This window comes from Podarcis pityusensis (assembly GCF_964106645.2).
Source record: "Podarcis pityusensis genome assembly, chromosome: 11".
NCBI lineage: Eukaryota > Metazoa > Chordata > Lepidosauria > Squamata > Lacertidae > Podarcis > Podarcis pityusensis.
Window position 1 is genome coordinate 62,332,711 of NC_138036.1, and position 20,653 is coordinate 62,353,363.

Here is a 20,653-nt window from a genome sequence, read left to right on the forward strand (position 1 = left end):
TCTACTATTTTATATTTCATAAACTTTATACACTGCTTGATTGAAAAAACAAACAAACCTCAGAGTGCTTTACAAAAAACTAGTCTTTAGCTAAAAATGACCAGACGGGCCTTTTTCTCTCTCTTCATCCATTCTCTTCATGAACTCACAGCCCACTAAGAAACTTTTTGTTAATAATAATAATCCTACAGAACTCGCTTCAATGTGTGTTTTGAGACCCAGTGGTCCTCCATTTATAGCTCTCTTGTCATGTTAGGGTCTGGGAGGGTCCTCATCCCTGCTGAGTTATAAGAAGGGCTACCATCCTAGTAGAGGGTTGTTATTACTTTATTATTATTCCCCCAGTCTTTTTCCCCAGCATGATTTGCAAGGCTGCCCAAATCCTTACAGCGTCTGTCCTGTTAATATCTGGAGAGCAGCACGCTGGGTGATGCCTGTGTTTTTCCGTTGCTGCAGCCTAATCCGCTGTTGTGCTCACTGGAGCATATTGCTAAGCTTACCTGCGCCGGATGCATCCTCTGCATTCCTCCTCGCTTGTAATTGTGCCATGAATGATGCTCGGAAGGCTTCCATCCTGCAGCTGCTGAGCACATTTGCTCCCATCCTCTTTGTGCAAGGGGCAAGGAGTGTCAACCATGAAATGGTTGTATGATTGCTTTTGAATCTAAAGTGCAAGACATTAGCATAGCATAGTATGTGGAACTGAGAGGTGGGCATTTTTACATTCTGTAAAAACCAGAACAGCACAGCAAAGCAGCCTGTCCCTCTTCCCACCCTCCACATCATGGCACAGAAGCCAGAGCAAGGGGAGGTCGATCTGGAAGATCCTAACTAGTAAAATAGGCTGATGGCTCAGGCGGCTCAGGTGGAGATGAATGTGGAGGAGTCTTGAGTATTAGCTTCCCTTCTTTACAAGTGGATACTGTGCATAGTGTTGTATTGTTGAGTCTTTGATGAAAAGGCAGAAAGCATTTGCCAAAGAATCAGGATTGCAATTACGCTTCTTACCTTATATCCTAAACAAAACTACTTTGGACCCTACACAGCTGGACAGAACTACTTTTTATTCCTTGCTTTTGCAGGAGAGGGATTTCCCCGCCATTGTATGCCTTCAATCAAATTGGATATGCTATTTAAAAAACAAACAAAAATGAATACTGTGGAATAAACCAGAGATTAGATTAAAATGCATCCATAGTGCCTGATGCTTAATAGAAACATGCAGCAGAAGCAGAAGCAGCAAAGATTGTGATTTGCTCTGTTGTAACAGTAGTATGATGTAAATCCACCCCAGAGGCACAGGGTAGAAAAAGCAGCTTTCTAGCACAGATAGACAAATGAAGGGGGTATCCTAGCAACAACACAGAAACCATGTGATGTTTTTAGAGCTTTTTTTTTTTTTTTTTTTTTTTTTTTGCCTTGATAAGGTTTGGTTCCTCTTGAAATCTAAAGGGAATGTAAAACAGAGAATCAAAGAGCTTCCTGCCCAACAGAATTTCCAGATGATTGACTAATTTAAATATGAAGAGGGGGGAAATGTAGAGCTCATATCTGTGAAATTCTGTTATATCTGCTCTAATCATCAAATCATAAATTTGAGTAATACATAGGAGATCTATGCCCTAGTAGCACTTGTGAAATTTCTTGACGACCTCTTTAACAGTTCCTTCTGTTTCTGATTGAAACCTGCTGATGGCACTTTTATTTTACATAATTGTCAGGGAACTGTCATCGGAGCTAGAGGCGGAGGGAAGGCTCTCAAATGATGCTGGAGAAGGGCCCAGCAGGGAGAGAGGCAGCTCGGCAGATGGGGAAGCAAATCAGCGCAACACCAGGGATAAAGGGGGGCAGATGGGGGAATCGGCGAGAGGGCTCCAGGACTCTTCACCGGACACCAGCGGGGAGAGCACGGGTCCTCCGCTACCCACGCCCTCCCTGCGCAGAAGGCTTCCGCGCAGGGAGAGTAGGAGGAGACTTGGCGTCAAACAACTTTTATGTTGGAAAAGGTTTAAGAAACGCCCACTGACAGATTCTGCTAGCGACTGAGGCAGCCACGAAGTGAAGGGCTGCCCAGACAGAAAGGTTTAACAAGGCAACATAGCCAGGAGAGGCGGCAACTTACGCACGAGCAACCCATACTCATTACAGCAATCCGTCAGTCCCTGACGTCGCTCGTGCACGGCGACAGGCAGGCAGCATCATGAGCAAAACCGGAGAAGCTGGCGCCACGGAGGGAGCAGCTGGAGTGCAAAATCTGGTGGAGAGGAACCGAGATTTGGAACAGCATGTGGCTCTTCTGACAGCGCGGCTGGACGAAAGGCGGTCTCAGGATGCTCAGGTCAGACCCACCCCCATAGCAAGGAAGGTACCGGGACTGGTACACAAATTTGGAGGGAACCCCCAGGACTACTGTGCGTTCCGAACGGAAATAGAGTACGCTTTGGAACTGCAACAGAATGATTTTGCAGACGATGGGGAGAGGGTTGCCTATATTGTCGGACATCTGCAGGATGGGGCCAGAGAATGGATCAGGCCCCTAATGGCAACGCAGAATGCCGCCTTGAAAGACCTGAGGAAATTCTTCCAGGCGATGGATGCGATGTATTCCAGTGATATACAGCAAAGTGTGACTCGGCGGTAACTGATGGACTGCAAACAGGGGAACCAGTCAGTTAGAGACTACTGGTCACGCTTTGCCATGTTAGTCCACCGGCTCGGGTGGGATTTGGACTCTGAACCCATTCAAATGCTGTTTGAGGAGGGGTTGTCCCCAACAGTGAAGGACGAACTTTCCCGCGCACTCCGCCCGCAGTCGATGGATCAGCTGACCAAGGCTGTGCTTGCGATTGGTGTAAGGCAGGAAGCGCGGGCCCAGGAGAAGCGGGAAGGGAGAGAGCAACGTTACCATGACTACCGCATTCCTGAAATACCAAGGCAGCCTTCCCCGCCGGCGGAGCCAATGGAAATAGATGGGGCGCGCGCGCAGGAGGTTTCCTACTCCAGTGAAGGTCGCAAGAGGGAGGGAAAGGATGGGAAAACCACCAAGAAGTGTTTTCTCTGCCAGCGGCCAGGACATTTTGCCAGGGTCTGCCCGCAAAGAAAGGCCTGGCAAGGGATGGTGGGAGCTGCAGGGGGTGAGGAGGAGATGGTAAAGGGGCAGGAGCAGGGAAACGCCAACGCTTGGCTGCCACTCAGCGGGCACAGCAGCCAGGCCAGCAACCAATAGAAGTGCCCCAACCAGACCCCCCCAGGGCGGCTATAGCCATAGAAGTGGTGCTAGAACTCCCGAATGGGCACCCAGTCAAGGTGAAAGGGCTGTTGGATTCAGGCAGTTCCTGCAATTTCTTCAGCAAGGACTTTGCACTAGAGCACCAGCTCCACCTGCTGCCCCTGGATTTCCCCTTGCAAGTAACCACCATTGATGGCAGGGAGCTTCTGGGAGGGGAAGTGATGCACCAGACCCCACCAATGAGGATGAGGGTTTCCAGGCACACAGAGACCATCGCCTTTCACATAGCCTCACTGGCAGGGCCCCCAATAATATTAGGGATAAGCTGGGTAGCACAACATGATCCAGTGGTGGCATGGCATCAGAGAACGGTCACCTTTGGGTCAGCTTACTGCTTGGAACACTGTCTAGGAGGGGAAACCCCAAGAATGACCATGGCCAGGGTGGCTGGGATAGCAGTGGAGCCGAAAGGGGAGGTGCCACCACAATATGCTGACCTGCAGGAGGTCTTCAGCGAGAAGGAAGCAGATAGACTACCCCCCCCATAGGCCCTTTGACTGCCAAATCAACTTGCTCCCTGGGGCGCAGCTACCGGTGGGTAAACTGTATGCCATGTCGGACAGGGAGATGAAGGAGTTGCGGGAATTTATTGACAAGAACCTGAAAAGAGGCTTCATAAGAGAATCAAAAGCGGTAGGGGGCCGTCCGGTGTTCTTTGTGGACAAAAAGGACACTAATCAACCCAGGCTCGTTGTGGACTATAGGGCCATCAATTTGGTATCAGAACCAGTGACCTTCCCAATGCCCAGGATTGATGACATTTTAACACGGGTGAGGCAGGGGAATTTTTTTACCAAGCTTGATCTCAGGGGAGCATACAACTTGATTAGGATGAGGGAGGGGGACGAATGGAAGACCACAATGTTCACACCCCTGGGGGCCTTTGAGTACCTAGTTATGCCTTTTGGATTACAGTCGGGCTCCGCCTGTTTTCAAGCTTTCATGCACCACGTGTTGGGGTCCCTGCTGTACAAGAACTGCGTAGCCTTCTTGGACGACGTCTTAATCTATTCGGACAATGAGGAGCAACATGTCAGAGACGTCAGGGAAGTGCTAAAGAGCGTACCGGCAGCAGAGCAGTTTGTGGAAGAAATGGAAGCCCTGCACCAGCAACTCAAGATGAACTTGGAGCGGGCCAAGGAAATTTACAAGAGGCAGGCAGACAAGCGCCGTAGGGAAGGGGAAACCATACGGGTGGGAGATCGGGTGTGGTTGTCAACCCAAGGGTTACCTTTTAAGGGGGGGGTGCAAGAAGTTGCAGCCCAGGGGGCTGGGACCGTTTGAGGTAACACAGCAGGTAAACCCCGTGGCATTCAAGCTCAAATTGCCTGACAGCATGAAGATACACCCGGTGTTCCATAGGTCCCTACTCTCACCGTACAGGGAAGGACGGGGATTCCCAGGGCGAGAGGGAGAAGTCACCACACACCTGCAGGTAGAAGAGAGGGAGCACCACAGCTTGGCCACGGAAATACTTGATTCAAGGTGGCGAGGACGCCAGGTGGAGTACTTGGTGGCTTGGGAGGGAGAACCCGGGTCGGAAAACACGTGGGTTTCCGCGCAAGCAATCACTGACGGGTATCTGCTGGAGGAATTCCACCGCCTGTTCCCGGACAAACCCAAACCACTAGCGAGATTCTGGGAGGAGCAATTTGGAACCACAGACGATGAAGAGGATTTTGTGGGTTTTTCTGCCTCCGAAGGGGAGGGAGAAGAGGCTTCGGAGGAAGAAGAATCAGACTGGGAGGCCCACCCAGCGGGAAGGGATCAGAGTGGGTGGGAAGCGGGTTTTGAATCCTCAGAGGATGGCGACAGCTCCTTCCGGGGGTTCCCCGCATCGTCGGCCGAAGAAAGGGACGAAGTTGGGTCAACAGGTTGGGCCAGGGGTGGAGGGGGTCCTGGGGGGGAGGTGGATGTCAGGGAACTGTCATCAGAGCTAGAGGCGGAGGGAAGGCTCTCAAATGATGCTGGAGAAGGGCCCAGCAGGGAGAGAGGCAGCTCGGCAGATGGGGAAGCAAATCAGCGCAACACCAGGGATAAAGGGGGGCAGATGGGGGAATCGGCGAGAGGGCTCCAGGACTCTTCACCGGACACCAGCGGGGAGAGCACGGGTCCTCCGCTACCCACGCCCTCCCTGCGCAGAAGGCTTCCGCGCAGGGAGAGTAGGAGGAGACTTGGCGTCAAACAACTTTTATGTTGGAAAAGGTTTAAGAAACGCCCACTGACAGATTCTGCTAGCGACTGAGGCAGCCACGAAGTGAAGGGCTGCCCAGACAGAAAGGTTTAACAAGGCAACATAGCCAGGAGAGGCGGCAACTTACGCACGAGCAACCCATACTCATTACATAAAATTTAGTTATTTGTGTTTTGTTTCTTTTGAATATATTTTATATTGCATATAAAATATGCAGTATAAAAGAACCAAGGTGGTGTTTACCACAAATCAAAACAATAAAAATGATAGCATCATAGAAAGAGTGAAAAAAATACATCAGAGTTCATCAGGAATCTCAGCTAAAGCATCCATGACAGATAGCCATCCAACCTCTGCTTAAAAACCTCCAAGGAAGGAGAGTCCAGAACCTCCTAAGGGAGACCGTTCCACTGTTGAACAACTCTTACTGTCAATCTTCTTTCTTGTAACCTGAAGCCACTGGTTCAACTGCTACCCTCCAGAGCAGGAGAAAACCAGCTTCCACTATCTTACATTGACAGACCTTGAGATATTAGAAGATGGCTATCATATCTCCTCTCAGTCTCCTCTTTTCCATGGACAGTGTCTTGCAGTAAATAGAAAGACAACGCAGAGTCAAAAGTCCAAAAGGAAAAACTTTTACTAAAAGGCAAAGGCTTGTTACAAAACTCAGACACACGAGGTACAAATGAAAGTAAGAGGGAGAGAGCAGCTCGCTGACCGCAGGAATTTATCTTTCCTGGCTGAGCGTGGCCTTGTGATAGTCAAAACAATATTTGCACCAGAAATGAGCCTTCTACAGTGGTGCCTCACAAGATGAAATTAATCCGTTCCGCGCGTCTCTTCGTCTTGCGGTTTTTTCGTCTTGCGAAGCACGGCTATTAGCGGCTTAGCGGCTATTAGCGGCTTAGCGGCTTAGCGGCTATTAACGGCTTAGCGGCTATTAATGGCTTAGCGGCTTAGGAAACAAACTCGCAAGAACTCGCAAGACGTTTCGTCTTGCGAAGCAAGCCCATAGGAAAATTCGTCTTGCGGAACGACTCAAAAAACGCAAAACCCTTTCGTCTACTGAGGTTTTCGTCTTGCGAGGCATTCATCTTGCGGGGCACCACTGTAGAATCTTCCAACACTTTCCAGTTTCTGCCCTCAAATACTTTAGTCATGACACTTCCCCAAAGGCTTTGAAGAGCAGAAACATAGACAGAAACCAATTTATTTACACACTTTATTGATAAGATTCAGTCTTGTAACTCAACATGCTGCGCTGTAGAAAGCACTTTAGTAAAAAGATCTGACAAATTTTCTTGCGGTTGGCAATAGATCAGCTTAATAACTTTATGTTGTTTGTAATCCTTAACACTGAACAACTTGATAGCCACATGCTTTGTGTGTGTTGTATTGTTTCCTGAATTAGCAAGTGCAATACATGATTTCTTATCTTCACAGAATGCTACAGGCAGTTGCACTCCATACGCTAGGTCATTAAGTACTTGGACGTACTGTGTGATTTCGTTACATGCTTCAGATAACGCAGAAAATTCTGCCTCACATGTAGATGTGGCAACAAAACCTTGCCTTTTGGATTTCCAACCAATTAATGAACCTTTGAACATGACCACTAGACCACTTTTTGATTTTCTGGTTGATGGACAACTGGCAAAGTCACTGTCTACAAAAACCTGTAGATCACTAGAATTATACAGATGTATTCTCTTAATAGCAGCCCAATTATTTACATTAGGGCTACTGACCTTTCTGCTTAAAATACCTACACAATATCAGCTCTTGACCACTAGCTTAAGTACAGAAGAGATCCTAAGACTAATTGGTATAGGTCTGGTTGATCAAACAAAACATCACTCTCAGTCTTTTGAAAGTCAATGGTCATAGGGGTTTATACATCTTTACAATCCTGCATTCCTAGCTGTTCAAGCAGATGTGAAATCTTTTGTTCCTGACACAATAGAAAACTTCCATCTGGTTCTCTGCATATTCGGACTCCTAAGCAATAACTGATTAATGGACTTCAATGTCTGTACACTAATGCGCAAAGCATGGGAAATAAGATGAGCTTGAGCTCTTGGTACAGCAAACTAAATATGATATAATAGGCATCACTGAAACCTGGTGGGATAAGTCCCACGATTGGAATGTAATAATGGAGGGATACAATCTATTTCAGAGAAACAGACCAGACAAGAAAGGAGGAGGAGTGGCGTTATATGTCAGGGATGTGTATACCTGTGAAGAGATCTAAGATTTAGAACCTCAAAGCCAAAGTGAGAGCATTTGGGTCAAAATTAAGGGAGAGAAGAATAACAGTGACCTCATTGTGGGAGTTTACTATAGATCCCCAAGCCAAACAGAGGACATAGATGATGCCTTCCTGGAACAGATGGCCAAACATGCAAAAGGAAGGGAGATAGTAATAATGGGGGACTTCAATTACCCGGATATTTATTGGATGTCAAACTCAGCCAAGAGCATAAGGTCAAACAGATTCCTCACTGGCCTTGCAGACAACTTCATTGTCCAGAAAGTGGGAGAATTTGCAGATGACACCAAATTGGGAGGGGTGGCTAACACCCCAGAGGACAGGATCACACTTCAAAACGACCTTGACAGATTAGAGAACTGGGCCAAAACAAACAAGATGAATTTTAACAGGGAGAAATGTAAAGTATTGCACTTGGGCAAAAAAAATGAGAGGCACAAATACAAGATGGGTGACACCTGGCTTGAGAGCAGTACATATGAAAAGGATCTAGGAGTCTTGGTTGACCACAAACTTGACATGAGCCAACAGTGTGACGCGGCAGCTAAAAAAGCCAATGCAATTCTGGGCTGCATCAATAGGAGTATAGCATCTAGATCAAGGGAAGTAATAGTGCCACTGTATTCTGCTCTGGTCAGACCTCACCTGGAGTACTGTGTCCAGTTCTGGGCACCACAGTTCAAGAAGGACATTGACAAACTGGAACGTGTCCAGAGGAGGGCAACCAAAATGGTCAAAGGCCTGGAAACGATGCCTTATGAGGAACGGCTAAGGGAGCTGGGCATGTTTAGCCTGGAGAAGAGGAGGTTAAGGGGTGATATGATAGCCATGTTCAAATATATAAAAGGATGTCACATAGAGGAGGGAGAAAGGTTGTTTTCTGCTGCTCCAGAGAAGCGGACACGGAGCAATGGATCCAAACTACAAGAAAGAAGATTCCACCTAAACATTAGGAAGAACTTCCTGACAGTAAGAGCTGTTCGACAGTGGAATTTGCTGCCAAGGAGTGTGGTGGAGTCTCCTTCTTTGGAGGTCTTTAAGCAGAGGTTTGACAACCATATGTCAGGAGTGCTCTGATGGTGTTTCCTGCTTGGCAGGGGGTTGGACTCGATGGCCCTTGTGGTCTCTTCCAACTCTATGATTCTATGATTCTATGATTCTATGATTCTATGAGAAGCAACAAGAGGAACAGCCATTTTAGATCTGGTCCTAACCAATGTTGATGACCTGGTTAGTGGGGTAGAAGTGGAAGGATCATTAGGTGCAAGTGATCATGCTCTTCTGAAGTTTACTATACAGCGGAAAAGAGCAGCCAAGCATACTAGGACTCAATTTCTGGACTTTAAGAAAGCCGACTTCATAAAACTTAGGGAAGTGCTGGGTGAGATCCCAGGGACAGTAATACTAAAAGGAAAGGGAGTTCATGATGGCTAGGAGTTTGTTAAGAGGGAGATAGTAAAAGCACAACGTCAGGCAATACCAATGAGACGGAAACATAGAAGCCAGGGTGGCTATCTAAAGAACTTTTAACTGAGTTAAGATTAAAAAAGGATGTGTACAAAAAATGGAAAAGGGGGGAAACCACCAAAGAGGAATTCAAACAAATAGCCAGCACGTGTAGACACAAAGTCAGAAAAGCTAAAGCACAGAATGAACTCAGGCTTGCTAGAGAGGTTAAAAGCAACAAAAAAGGCTTTTATGGGTATGTTCGTAGCAAAAGGAAGAACAAAGAAACAGTGGGGTCACTCAGAGGAGAAGATGGTGAAATGCAAACAGGGGACACAGAAAGGGCTGAACTCCTCAATGCCTTCTTTGCCTCAGTCTTCTCCGATAAAGAAAACAATGCCCGACCTGAAGAATTTGGAGCAAATGATTCAGCAGAGGAAACACAGCCCAGAATAACTAAGGAGATAGTACAAGAATACTTGGCTAGTTTAGATGTATTCAAGTCTCCAGGGCCAGATGAACTGCATCCAAGCGTATTAAAAGAACTGGCAGATGTGATCTCAGAACCACTGGCAGTCATCTTTGAGAATTCCTGGAGAACAGGCAAAGTCCCGGCAGACTGGAGGAGGGCAAATGTTGTCCCTATTTTCAAAAAGGGGAAAAGAGAGGACCCAAATAATTACCGCCCAGTCAGTCTGACATCAATACCAGGGAAGATTCTGGAGCAGATCATTAAGCAAACAGTTTGTGAGCACCTAGAAAGGAATGCTGTGATCACCAATAGTCAGCATGGATTTCTGAAAAATAAGTCATGTCAGACTAACCTGATCTCGTTTTTTGACAGAATTACAAGCCTGGTAGATGAAGGGAACGCAGTGGATGTAGCCTACCTTGATTTCAGCAAGGCATTTGACAAGGTGCCCCATGATATTCTTGTAAAGAAGCTGGTAAAATGTGGTCTTGACTATGCTACCACTCAGTGGATTTGGAACTGGCTGACTGACCGAACCCAAAGGGTGCTCATCAATGGTTCTTCTTCATCCTGGAGAAGAGTGACTAGTGGGGTGCCACAGGGTTCTGTCTTGGGCCCGGTCTTATTCAACATCTTTATCAACAACTTGGATGATGGACTCAAGGGCATCCTGATCAAATTTGCAGATGACACCAAACTGGGAGGGGTGGCTAACACCCCAGAGGACAGGATCACACTTCAAAACGACCTTGACAGATTAGAGAACTGGGCCAAAACAAACAAGATGAATTTTAAAAGGGAGAAATGTAAAATATTGCACTTGGGCAAAAAAAATGAGAGGCACAAATACAAGATGGGTGACACCTGGCTTGAGAGCAGTACATGTGAAAAGGATCTAGGAGTCTTGGTTGACCACAAACTTGACATGAGCCAACAGTGTGACGCAGCAGCGAAAAAAGCCAATGCAATTCTGGGCCTCATCAATAGGAGTATAGCATCTAGATCAAGGGAAGTAATAGTGCCACTGTATTCTGCTCTGGTCAGACCTGTCCAGTTCTGGGTACCACAGTTCAAGAAGGACACTGACAAACTGGAACGTGTCCAGAGGAGGGCAACCAAAATGGTCAAAGGCCTGGAAACGATGCCTTATGAGGAACGGCTAAGGGAGCTGGGCATGTTTAGCCTGGAGAAGAGGAGGTTAAGGGGTGATATGATAGCCATGTTCAAATATATAAAAGGATGTCACATAGAGGAGGGAGAAAGGTTGTTTTCTGCTGCTCCAGAGAAGCGGACACGGAGCAATGGATCCAAACTACAAGAAAGAAGATTCCACCTAAAGATTAGGAAGAACTTCCTGACAGTAAGAGCTGTTTGACAGTGGAATTTGCTGCCAAGGAGTGTGGTGGAGTCTCCTTCTTTGGAGGTCTTTAAGCAGAGGCTTGACAACCATATGTCAGGAGTGCTCTGATGGTGTTTCCTGTTTGGCAGGGGGTTGGACTCGATGGCCCTTGTGGTCTCTTCCAACTCTATGATTCTATGATTCTTCTATGATTCTATGATTTGTCCTAAGTCTCTCATTTTGAATTGTTTTTTTCCAACTGATTAGCCACTTTTTGAATTTTACCTGTGGAACTACCCGCCACCATCAGGTCATCCACAAAAATCAATAAGGTAAAGGTAAACGTACCCCAATCAATACCAATATGTAATTGTCACCTGATCCCCTTGTATATAAGTAAGCGTCAGCTATGTTTCTTTTAAAACCAAGGCTTAGACAATCGTTCCAGGATTTAGCACTTTGTTTGAGTCCATAGACAACCTTGTCTAAGTTCCATACCAAATCATTCCCTTCCTCAAACCCTGGGGGTTGTCGCATGTATATCACCTGATCCAGAGGAGCATTCAGATATGCAGAAATAATGTCATAATGATTCACTTCTAATTTCTTGGCAGCTGCAACTGTTGAAGCAAGCCTTACTGATTCTGCTTTGGCAGTCGGTGTAAAAAGCTCATCAAAATGAATTCCTGATTTTTGTGCAAAAACTTTTGCTACCAGTCTTGTTTTAAAACGTGTGTCACGAGACACCAGAGTCTTCCTTTTAAAGACCCATCTACTAGAGATTAACTTTTCACCTGGTGGCATTTTGGCTAGTGTGTATACCTTGTTTTCTTTGAATGATTCCAGCTCCTCCTTCATGGCATCAAACCACTGGGTTTGTTCCTTAGGAGGTAACTCCAGAACCTGGGCAAAGTCCTGTGACTCTGAATAATTAGCATGACACACTCTTATTTCACCAAAAGTCAATCTGTCAGGGGTATGCCCTTGGTAGTCTGTTTGCAATTACCACTGGGCTTTCCTCCTCCTGTTCCTCCTGCTGTTTTTCATTCTGTAGCTCGTCCTCCTCCTGTTCACTAGATGAAACACTTTGTGAACTATCAGATTTTGGGGAAACATCTCCCCCTCCTTCCTGCCTGTCTGAGAGGCTCCTGTTGCTGTACTGAAAGAGGTATTAGAACACTAGGATTAGACAAAATTGGGTATCTGAGCAAAGTGGAAGCAACAAGCACAGAGTCTTGAAAGAATTGGGGCTAAAACTGATGTCATGGAACATAGCTGGTTGGCATTCAAAGCAGAATAATAAACAGCTGATGAACTATTTTGATCAACTTGATATTATTCTGCTACAAGAAACATGGCACAATGATTCTATAACAGGCATCCCCCAACCTGCGGCCCTCCAGATGTTTTGGCCTACAACTCCCATGATCCCTAGCTAACAGGACCAATGGTCAGGGATGATGGGAACTGTAGTCCAAAGCTTCTGGAGGGCCAAAGCTTGGGGATGTCTGCTTTGTAATGCTTAACAGATACAAATATCACTCATTGACAGCCACTCCCTCAACAAAAGGCCAGTGGGGGTCTAGCATGTTTCATCTCCACAAAGTTGAATGCAACTACAACAGCCATGATTCCATGCAATCCGTTTGCAACTGCTGTCTTGGTTATAGTTTTGAAAATATGTTTAATGCTGATTAACATCTACATGCCACCTTTTTGTATCTTTTTGTATAGGAGCAAATGCATCTGCTCCAGATCAACTGAGCCTAGCATTAGCCTGGAACAGAGTAGACATCGCTCGCAGCCAGATTTTTATTTATGGGCAACAGTGGCCGGTACAGTATATATACACCTCTAATATCATAATTTTCAGTTTAATATGGGCAGGGGGAATCATTTTTAAAAGGGATATTCTTCTTAAAGGAAATGTTGCCATCTAGTGGCTTCTGTAGTCTTTAGCATGACAGGTAAGGAATTTATTTGTTCCAAAATGTGCAGTTGGGCAATACCTTTATTAGGACCATCTAAAATGTCACAAAATGTCAAGTAAGAATTCTTTGACAGGCTGGATGTTACTCAGAGTAAGAAGTAGGTGGAAACAACAAAAGCAAGCAACAAAAAACAAAATGTTGACTAGAAGTTGTAGCCAGAATGTCTGTATACCTGAAGGAGCATCTCCACCCCCTTCATTCAGCCCGGACACTGAGGTCCAGCTCCGAGGGCCTTCTGGTGGTTCCCTCACTGCGAGAAGCCAAGTTACAGGGAACCAGGCACAGGGCCTTCTCAGTGGTGGTGCCTGCTCTGTGGAACACCCTCCCATCAGATGTCAAGAAAATTAACAACTGTCTGACTTTTACAAGACATCTGAAGCCAGCCTTGTTTAGGGAAGTTTTTAATATGTGATGTTTTATTCTGTTTTTAATATTCTGTTGTGAGCTGCCCAGAGTGGCTGGGGAAGCCCTGCTGGATGGGCGGGGTATAAATAATAAATTATTCATTCATTCATTCATTCATTCATTCATTCATTCCATAAGCAGTAGCCGTGGGCAGGAGGGCATCCCTCACCTGAATTCACATCATCGCTGCTGTTTTCCAGGTCAGGGTGGTGCAAAGACACAGGCAGAGCTGTCTCGTGCATGTGCGTTGTGCCAAGCTCTCCTCTGCCTCCCCCCCCCCCACCTCAGAGTAAGCTGCAGCAACCCAGACAAGAGGTCTGCAAGTGCTCACAACAGGTGAGCGCAACAGCTCCTCGGACTACCGGCCATCAGTCTCAGGATGGAGATTGCGGATGGGTTGGGATTGTTTCTGCAAGGTGCTGCCGGTCTCAGATCACACCTAAGATTCTGAGACAAAGAAGCAGTACTTGACCCCCATTTTTGGAAACAAAAAGCCCAGATCTGTCTCCAAACCCTTCTGGCTAGGCAGACAGCCAAAGAAAAGAGAAACATGGCAGCCTTTAGATTAGCAAAGTTGGAAATGAATATTGAGTCTGCCAAGCGCCTTTTTACTCCTGCTCTCTGCCTAATTGTGAACCTTTGGGCAGGTTGCAACTCACTTGTTGTGTGGACAAATTGAGGTCCCCTGGGGCAGTGGGTATTTCTCCCCCTTCTCTCCCATGCCCACAACCCGTCCATGCCCTAAATCTGCTCTGGAGGTTTGGAGTAAACCGCAGAAGAGGGATGGGAGGCGCAGGAGAGAAGAGAGGGGGAAGTCTCCTGGTGTGAGGGGGAACTCCTTCCCCACTCAGCACAAATTGAAATCTACCCTGTGTGTTTTGCTTAAGGCTACAGATCATTCCATCATCATCATCATCTTCATCATTAGTAAGCTTGCTTGTTTTTGTTACGTATTCATATAAATCACATTGTTTTGTCTTTCATCCATTTTTTAAAAATTCATATTATTATTCCCATTCATCTTCTTTCTTTGTGGCAGCTGTAATTTTATTTTCTCAGAATGTCCCAGGATTGTGTTGAAAAGTCATTACATAAACATGGAATGTTTTGCTGGAATCTGTCTTTAAGATGCCAGAAGAGGTGTGAAACTGACCATATTTCCTCTCTGTACCAAAGCTGGGCATTCGCCTTGATGTCTATATCAAACTGACCATGAAGACAGTCTGACTGGCTTATTTCCTTTTTTAGGTGGGATCCCTTGAGCAAGCCATGTTGGATGCCCTCGTATTGGACAGAGTAGATTTTGTAAAATTGCTCATAGAGAATGGAGTAAGCATGCACCGTTTTCTCACCATCTCCAGACTAGAGGAATTGTACAATACGGTAGGGCCAAACTAAACCAAATTTTCTGTCTCTCTGTTGATTTTGCTTGTTTGCTTCAACTTCCACAAGCTGGTGTACAGAACCTCCATCCATGGGGCTACTTTGGCCCACCAGACTCTTTTCCCCAAGCCACATCAATCAGATTTTTCCAAACTGAAGGTGTTTATTTCCAATTCCAAATTTATTGTTGGCACCGAATAGTAATGTGGGTTCATTTACTTCTTTTCATTTTGTTTGATGACAGGTAGCTAAAAATAATCATTTCATGCAGTGCTTTGGGGATATCTGTATGCAGAAAGCATCCCTCCTCCCTTTGACAAATCTTCATTTTGATCGTGACATTTGTGTTCAGAACAGTATTTATATTAATCCAGAATAAAGGTGGTATAATGTAATGGCAGATAAAAGCCTATGAACTTGTACCTCTCTCTGATGAATACCTACAGTGCATATATAAGTGCCATCTGGCCAGTACATTTGCCCATTCAAGGGTCAGATATTTGTAAAAGATGAACACTATAAAAATTGCCATGCTGTTGATGGAAACCATACCAAACATCTGTGCCATCTGTATTTTGTTTCAAATTACTTCTTTTTAATGGGTTAAAGCTATTTGGTCCTCTGTTGTCCTTCATTTTCAGAGACATGGACCATCCAACACTTTGTATCATCTTGTCAGAGATGTCAAAAAGGTAAGAGTCCAACGGGTGGACAGTATCTTGAAGGTAATGCTGTGGCTGCTTCTATCTTGTCCTTAGAGACAGCCCCTGTTTTGCATGAGCTTTCAGTAAGAGCCTTCTCCTGTCTTCTGCCGTTTCAGTTGTGCAGTGTGTGTCTGTACTGATTCTCAGCCTTCTGTGTACAATGCAGTTAACTGGGCTGCTCTTTCAGTGACTTTAGATGCTTTGAGATAGTGCTTTCGCTAGCAGAATTGCAGGTGTTTTTCATGCCATGTGGATTTATGCTGTTAGCTGTATTTTTTATATCCACCACTGTTTTGGATGCTGATTTTCCATGTTGCGGGCCAGTGCTGGACATTGCAAAGTATATAATTTTTGTTCTGGATCTTGAATCACTGCAACATTTTCAATTTCATTATGTGCTATGTGCTATAAAATCTCTCATCTCCATTTTAAAAAATGAATAGTGCAGTTTTAACATTAAATTTTGTTTTTAACCCAGTATCCGTACTTGAGCTTGTGGCAGAAGGGAATATAGAGCAACTAGTGGCTTAAAAAAGTCCACTTTATAAAAACTATTAAGCCAGGAGCATTTTATCAAAAATTGGGTAGATAAAAGTTTCTCTGTATGATACAATGATACAAAGAATGAAATGAAAACTGGCACCTATTTCTCTTCTCTAAAGATGGCATAAATTGATGGCAATCTATGATGGTGTGCAGTAGTGGGAGGGCAATGAGTTTGCATAAAAATTGTAAAAGTAGTGGGGTATCTAGTACCTCGATGCTTCCAACACACCTGGCCAGACTCCTTTATGGCAGGCACCAAAGATCCAGATCTGGACATTTACACTTCTGCATCAGAAGGTACATCCGTGGGCTCAAGAGAGTGAGTGAAATATAGATTCAAAATGTGCTACGTTTTAGCAGTAACAGTTAAGGGATTCCCTAGAAAGCAGAGAAATAAAAGGAATTTGGGAACAAAAGAGTTTCAGAAGTTTGAAAAAATGCCTGGAGATGTTTGAAGATGGTGTGAATGGGTTCTGCTCCATTGATAATTGCCTTTACACTGTCATTTATGAAGTAATTGAAATTAAGGAGCCTTGGAATAACATTTGAAAAATTCTGAAAGATCATTTACATCACTTCCGTTGTTCTCAAGCATAAATCCCTTGGATGTACAGTAGTACCTGAATGGAAGCCAGAAATAATTATTTAAACTTTTCTGCTTCTCTGTTCTTTCTCTGTGAGTTGCAAGCAAGTAGCACAGTATTTGTACTCAAGTGTGTGATCATTTTTATGCTGTTTACTTGTTTTGGAAGCACCTTTCTCCTGTGTCCCCAGCCCCTTTCAAGAACACTTTTTAAAATGCCAAGCTCCCTTTGTTACGTCAGATGCTGAGACTATTTCAGGAAAGCTACATTATGTATTTTCACAATAAATAATTCTAACTCCTGTATGTCCTTTTCCCTCCCAGAAATGTTTTCATAAACTAAAGGAGCTTTCAGAAATACATTATGCTAGGGGTTGGAAACTATTCTGAAACATAGTTTTTTAATGTCCAAGCAGCTGAGTAAACTCTGACTGGAATTAGTGAACTAGCACTGCGGAAACCAAGAGCAATATCCCAGAAACAGCTTTAACAAGAAATCTTAACACATTAGGAGTTGCCCTTTTTATTCTATGTAAATTGTAAGAAAGAAATGCGTTACAATATATTGGGTGACTTACAGCACTCCCACACATGAGTGATGACATTCGCTCCTCCTCAGTCAATCTATCAGAAAGCCTGACATCAATTTAAATGGAATGTCATTCTAGAAAATAGCCTTTTAATGGAAAATAATATTATTTTGACAGTCAAATGGTTCACAGTGCATGACTGAGACAGATGACTCTTCTGAAGTAGGTGTTCTGATTCTGATGCATTTTAAAGCCTGGTAGCTAAACCATAATCTTTTGGGATCTAAGGTATACAATTTAAATTGTGACGTGTTGAAGTATTATGTGTGCAAAGGCATTAATTCTCTGTGTCCGCCTGATTTCACTGTACATTAAGTTTAAATATTAAGTCTGGTGAGTAATTTAAATGTGTTCATATTTGTGGCATTCTGCAGTATTTGCAAATTAAATAGCCAAATATGAGAAATGTAAGGCTGTAAGTGACAGTATGCAAGCTTCAAAAAGCTTGAGGATAGTTTAGGATTTCTGTGAAGCTCCTTATTACACTGTAGTAAGGAAAGGGAGACCAAGTGAGGCAGGGCTCTGCAAGCAGCCGGTCTCCACATCAAACCAGTGCAATTCTTGGGTAGCATGTTGCCCTTTTGCAATAATTTTAATTTATTGCACAGCTTCACAATACCATCCTGAGAAGGCACAACATTCAGATAACTAAATGAAAAAGATACTTCAGAGGATATTTCTGTGTGGGGAGGACAAGGAAAGGCTACCTGTGCCAATGGTTGACACTTAAACAAAACCCACTAAGCTTCATGAATCAGTGATCCCAGACAGGCTTTGGATTCCAGCGGGATCTCTTGAATGCTGGATGATGTTTCAATTAGTTTGTGGGAAAGAAGAGCTGTTTACCCTTTAGACCCCCTCAGCGTCCTTAATAAAGGCAATCTCTCTCATATGGGAATATCAGTAGCCTCTACTTATTAAGCTGGGAAAGGATTTGATCTAAAATGACTATACTTGCCACACTGATGTTTAATGATCACTCAAAGGAACAAAAGGGGAAAGAGTTGGGATTATGGTGGGTAAATAGTGCCCTCTAATGTTCGTATAATAAACATTTCCAGTTTCTTAGTTTTTCATGGACACAGTTTAGAAGGTGATGCTAGCTGCCAGCACTCTTATGTCTGTGAGTTCATACCCTCCAAGTGACCCGATTTCCCAGGGACAGTCCCAGAATTATAGAAGCCGTCCCAGCTTCTGATTTGATCCCCTCCATGTCTCAGAGAACAATTAAAAGTGGTGTGGGTGTAGGTGCAAAAACGGAGTCCTGTTTATCCTGAAAAGAGAATCCCTGCACCAAATGAGGAAACAGTGAAGCTGGCATACAAAGCCCTTCCAATAATTTTGAAGGGGAATCCACTTTAAATTATTTAATTGCAATGCTTCACAGCCGGTCATTTCTTAGGAAACACGTGGAGTGTTTATTCCTTTATTGTAAATGGAAATTTACACTGCAAGGCTTTACATGTCTACTCAGAAGTAAGTCCCACTATATCCAATAGTGCTTACTCCCAAGAAACATTGTAAAGACACCTTGTAACTGTTGATGACTGTAGTGGCAGTTGGTTCTACAGAGAAGGGCAAGGGATTTCTAAAGGGATAGATGACCAAAATTAGCTTTAGCATGTATAACGGGGCATGAATCCAATATCTCTATTCAGACCAGGTCTCTCCATAGTTTTTAGTTTGGTAATGAGTTGTAATTCAGCAACTTCTCTTTCTCTTGTGCTGTACACAATCCCTTCCCTCGCACCTATTTTCTTTACTGTGAGGCGGAGGGGTTGTAATTAGCTCAAGGTGGCTGATGTCAATGTGTCTGTGACATCTGTGTGTGCAGGAGATCAAACGTGGGTGAAACTTCCTGATGTAGAATGTCCCTGTTTCCATCAGAGAAATGCTGGAGGATTTTTGGAGTTATGTATAAAAAGAATTAGTGTCTGTGGTGCTGGTGACAGTTTCTGGATTCGTATAATTTTACTCCTAAAAAGTTTATTTAGAAGATGTAAACTATTCCAGAGTAAATTGTTTCTAGATAAGAAAGACCAACAAAATAAAACAGTGTTGTAAAATTCTTTTTTAGTGTGCTCGTTTGTTTGTTTGTTTGTTTGTTTGAAAAATATTAATAAAGCTGAACAATCCTTCTTACAATCGCAGTCCAAATATGATCAAATCTACGCATGCCTGACAAGATCTCAGTATCATATGTCAAATGCCAGAAGGAAGAGACCTTTGTTGGTTGATCAAGCCTTGCATGCCCTCTAGTCTGAAAAGAAGTTAGGCTGAGGACTGATGTTCACTTAACATTTTGTATCTGTCTATGGGATTACAGTATCCATGGGGCAAGTAGCTATGAAGAAAGCACAGAAGTAAAATTTGCTGAATAGCCCTTTATGATAGTTGGAATCTAGAGCTTAGGCCCAATACTAGGAGCTGCTCACCTTTTCCTGGTATCTGAATTGGAGGCGCCTGCTAGATTTTTTCACACATGCACTCTCTTCATGCTTGCAAGAAGCTTCTGGTATCTGCGCCTGATACCAAATACGCATTGAGAACTGGGAATTGCCTTGCTTCATCATGGAAATCCTAGACATTTACTGGAATGCCTGAGTGAAGAAAATAGTCCCAAAGTGCCATTTTGTGAAACACGTGCAGCACTCTGCATTGATGCCACAGCACTGTCAAATTATTTACTGAAAAGGACAAATACTGCAGGGGACACAAACATTCATTTGCATAGTTCTAAACTTTGCATTGATAAAATAGAAACATTGCAATGATAAAATAGAAACATTTACAGTTTGATATCAGGAGAGTTCAGAGTCAGTGGAGCAAGGTCTCAGATGTAAATTCATCGTTGGCCAATAGAGTGAAATATTGCAGGCTAACCCATTTTTGGACAAGATTTAAAGCAATTATTACTTAAAATTGAGGATATTGGAAACTCTCACATGAGAATCATATTTGGGAAATAATTACATAAGTGTTTGTTTCTGAAAAATCAAATTACAACATCAAAAGAGATCCAGGCCCATCCGGCGCCTGCTAGTTTTCAGACTGTGCCTTCAGGGGCATATGCTTGCAGAGGCAAGAAGAATAACCCAAAGTTCAACTGAAAGGTATGATATTTTAAAATCCTGTATACAGTTGACACCTTTTGAAAAGCACAAACATGATTCCTCTTGTTTGCTAGTAATGTGAATGAAAGCAACTTTCCCCAGGAAATAAAGGTGGAGGTTATATTTAAGAACAATTGGAGGGAATTGAGCATTCTGGAACATATGCGGGGAAAGAGTTAGAAGTGTGTGTTTAAAGTTTAAAGGGTTGAGTGGGAATGTGTGCTACAGCGTTCTTCTGGTTCCATGTCTGCAGAAAACAGTTGGGCAGAGCCTGACACACACACTGCCCCAAGGCGGTTGCCAAAGTACGCACACATTCAGCA

The 20,653-nt window shown here is 44.1% G+C and overlaps 1 protein-coding gene across 11 annotated transcripts in view; it reads left to right on the forward strand.

Moving 5' to 3' along the window:
* Window positions 1-20,653, forward strand: part of TRPM3 (transient receptor potential cation channel subfamily M member 3) — a gene marked incomplete at its 5' end in the record, with an annotated part of 403,362 nt that overhangs the window by 326,220 nt on the left and 56,489 nt on the right. For all 11 annotated transcript variants that reach the window (XM_080972224.1, XM_080972216.1, XM_080972225.1 and 8 more), the window contains 3 exons: window positions 12,750-12,850; window positions 14,660-14,794; window positions 15,436-15,486. In XM_080972224.1, coding sequence (XP_080828350.1) covers window positions 12,750-12,850; window positions 14,660-14,794; window positions 15,436-15,486 — 287 coding nt within the window. The remainder of the gene's footprint in view (window positions 1-12,749; window positions 12,851-14,659; window positions 14,795-15,435; window positions 15,487-20,653) is intronic.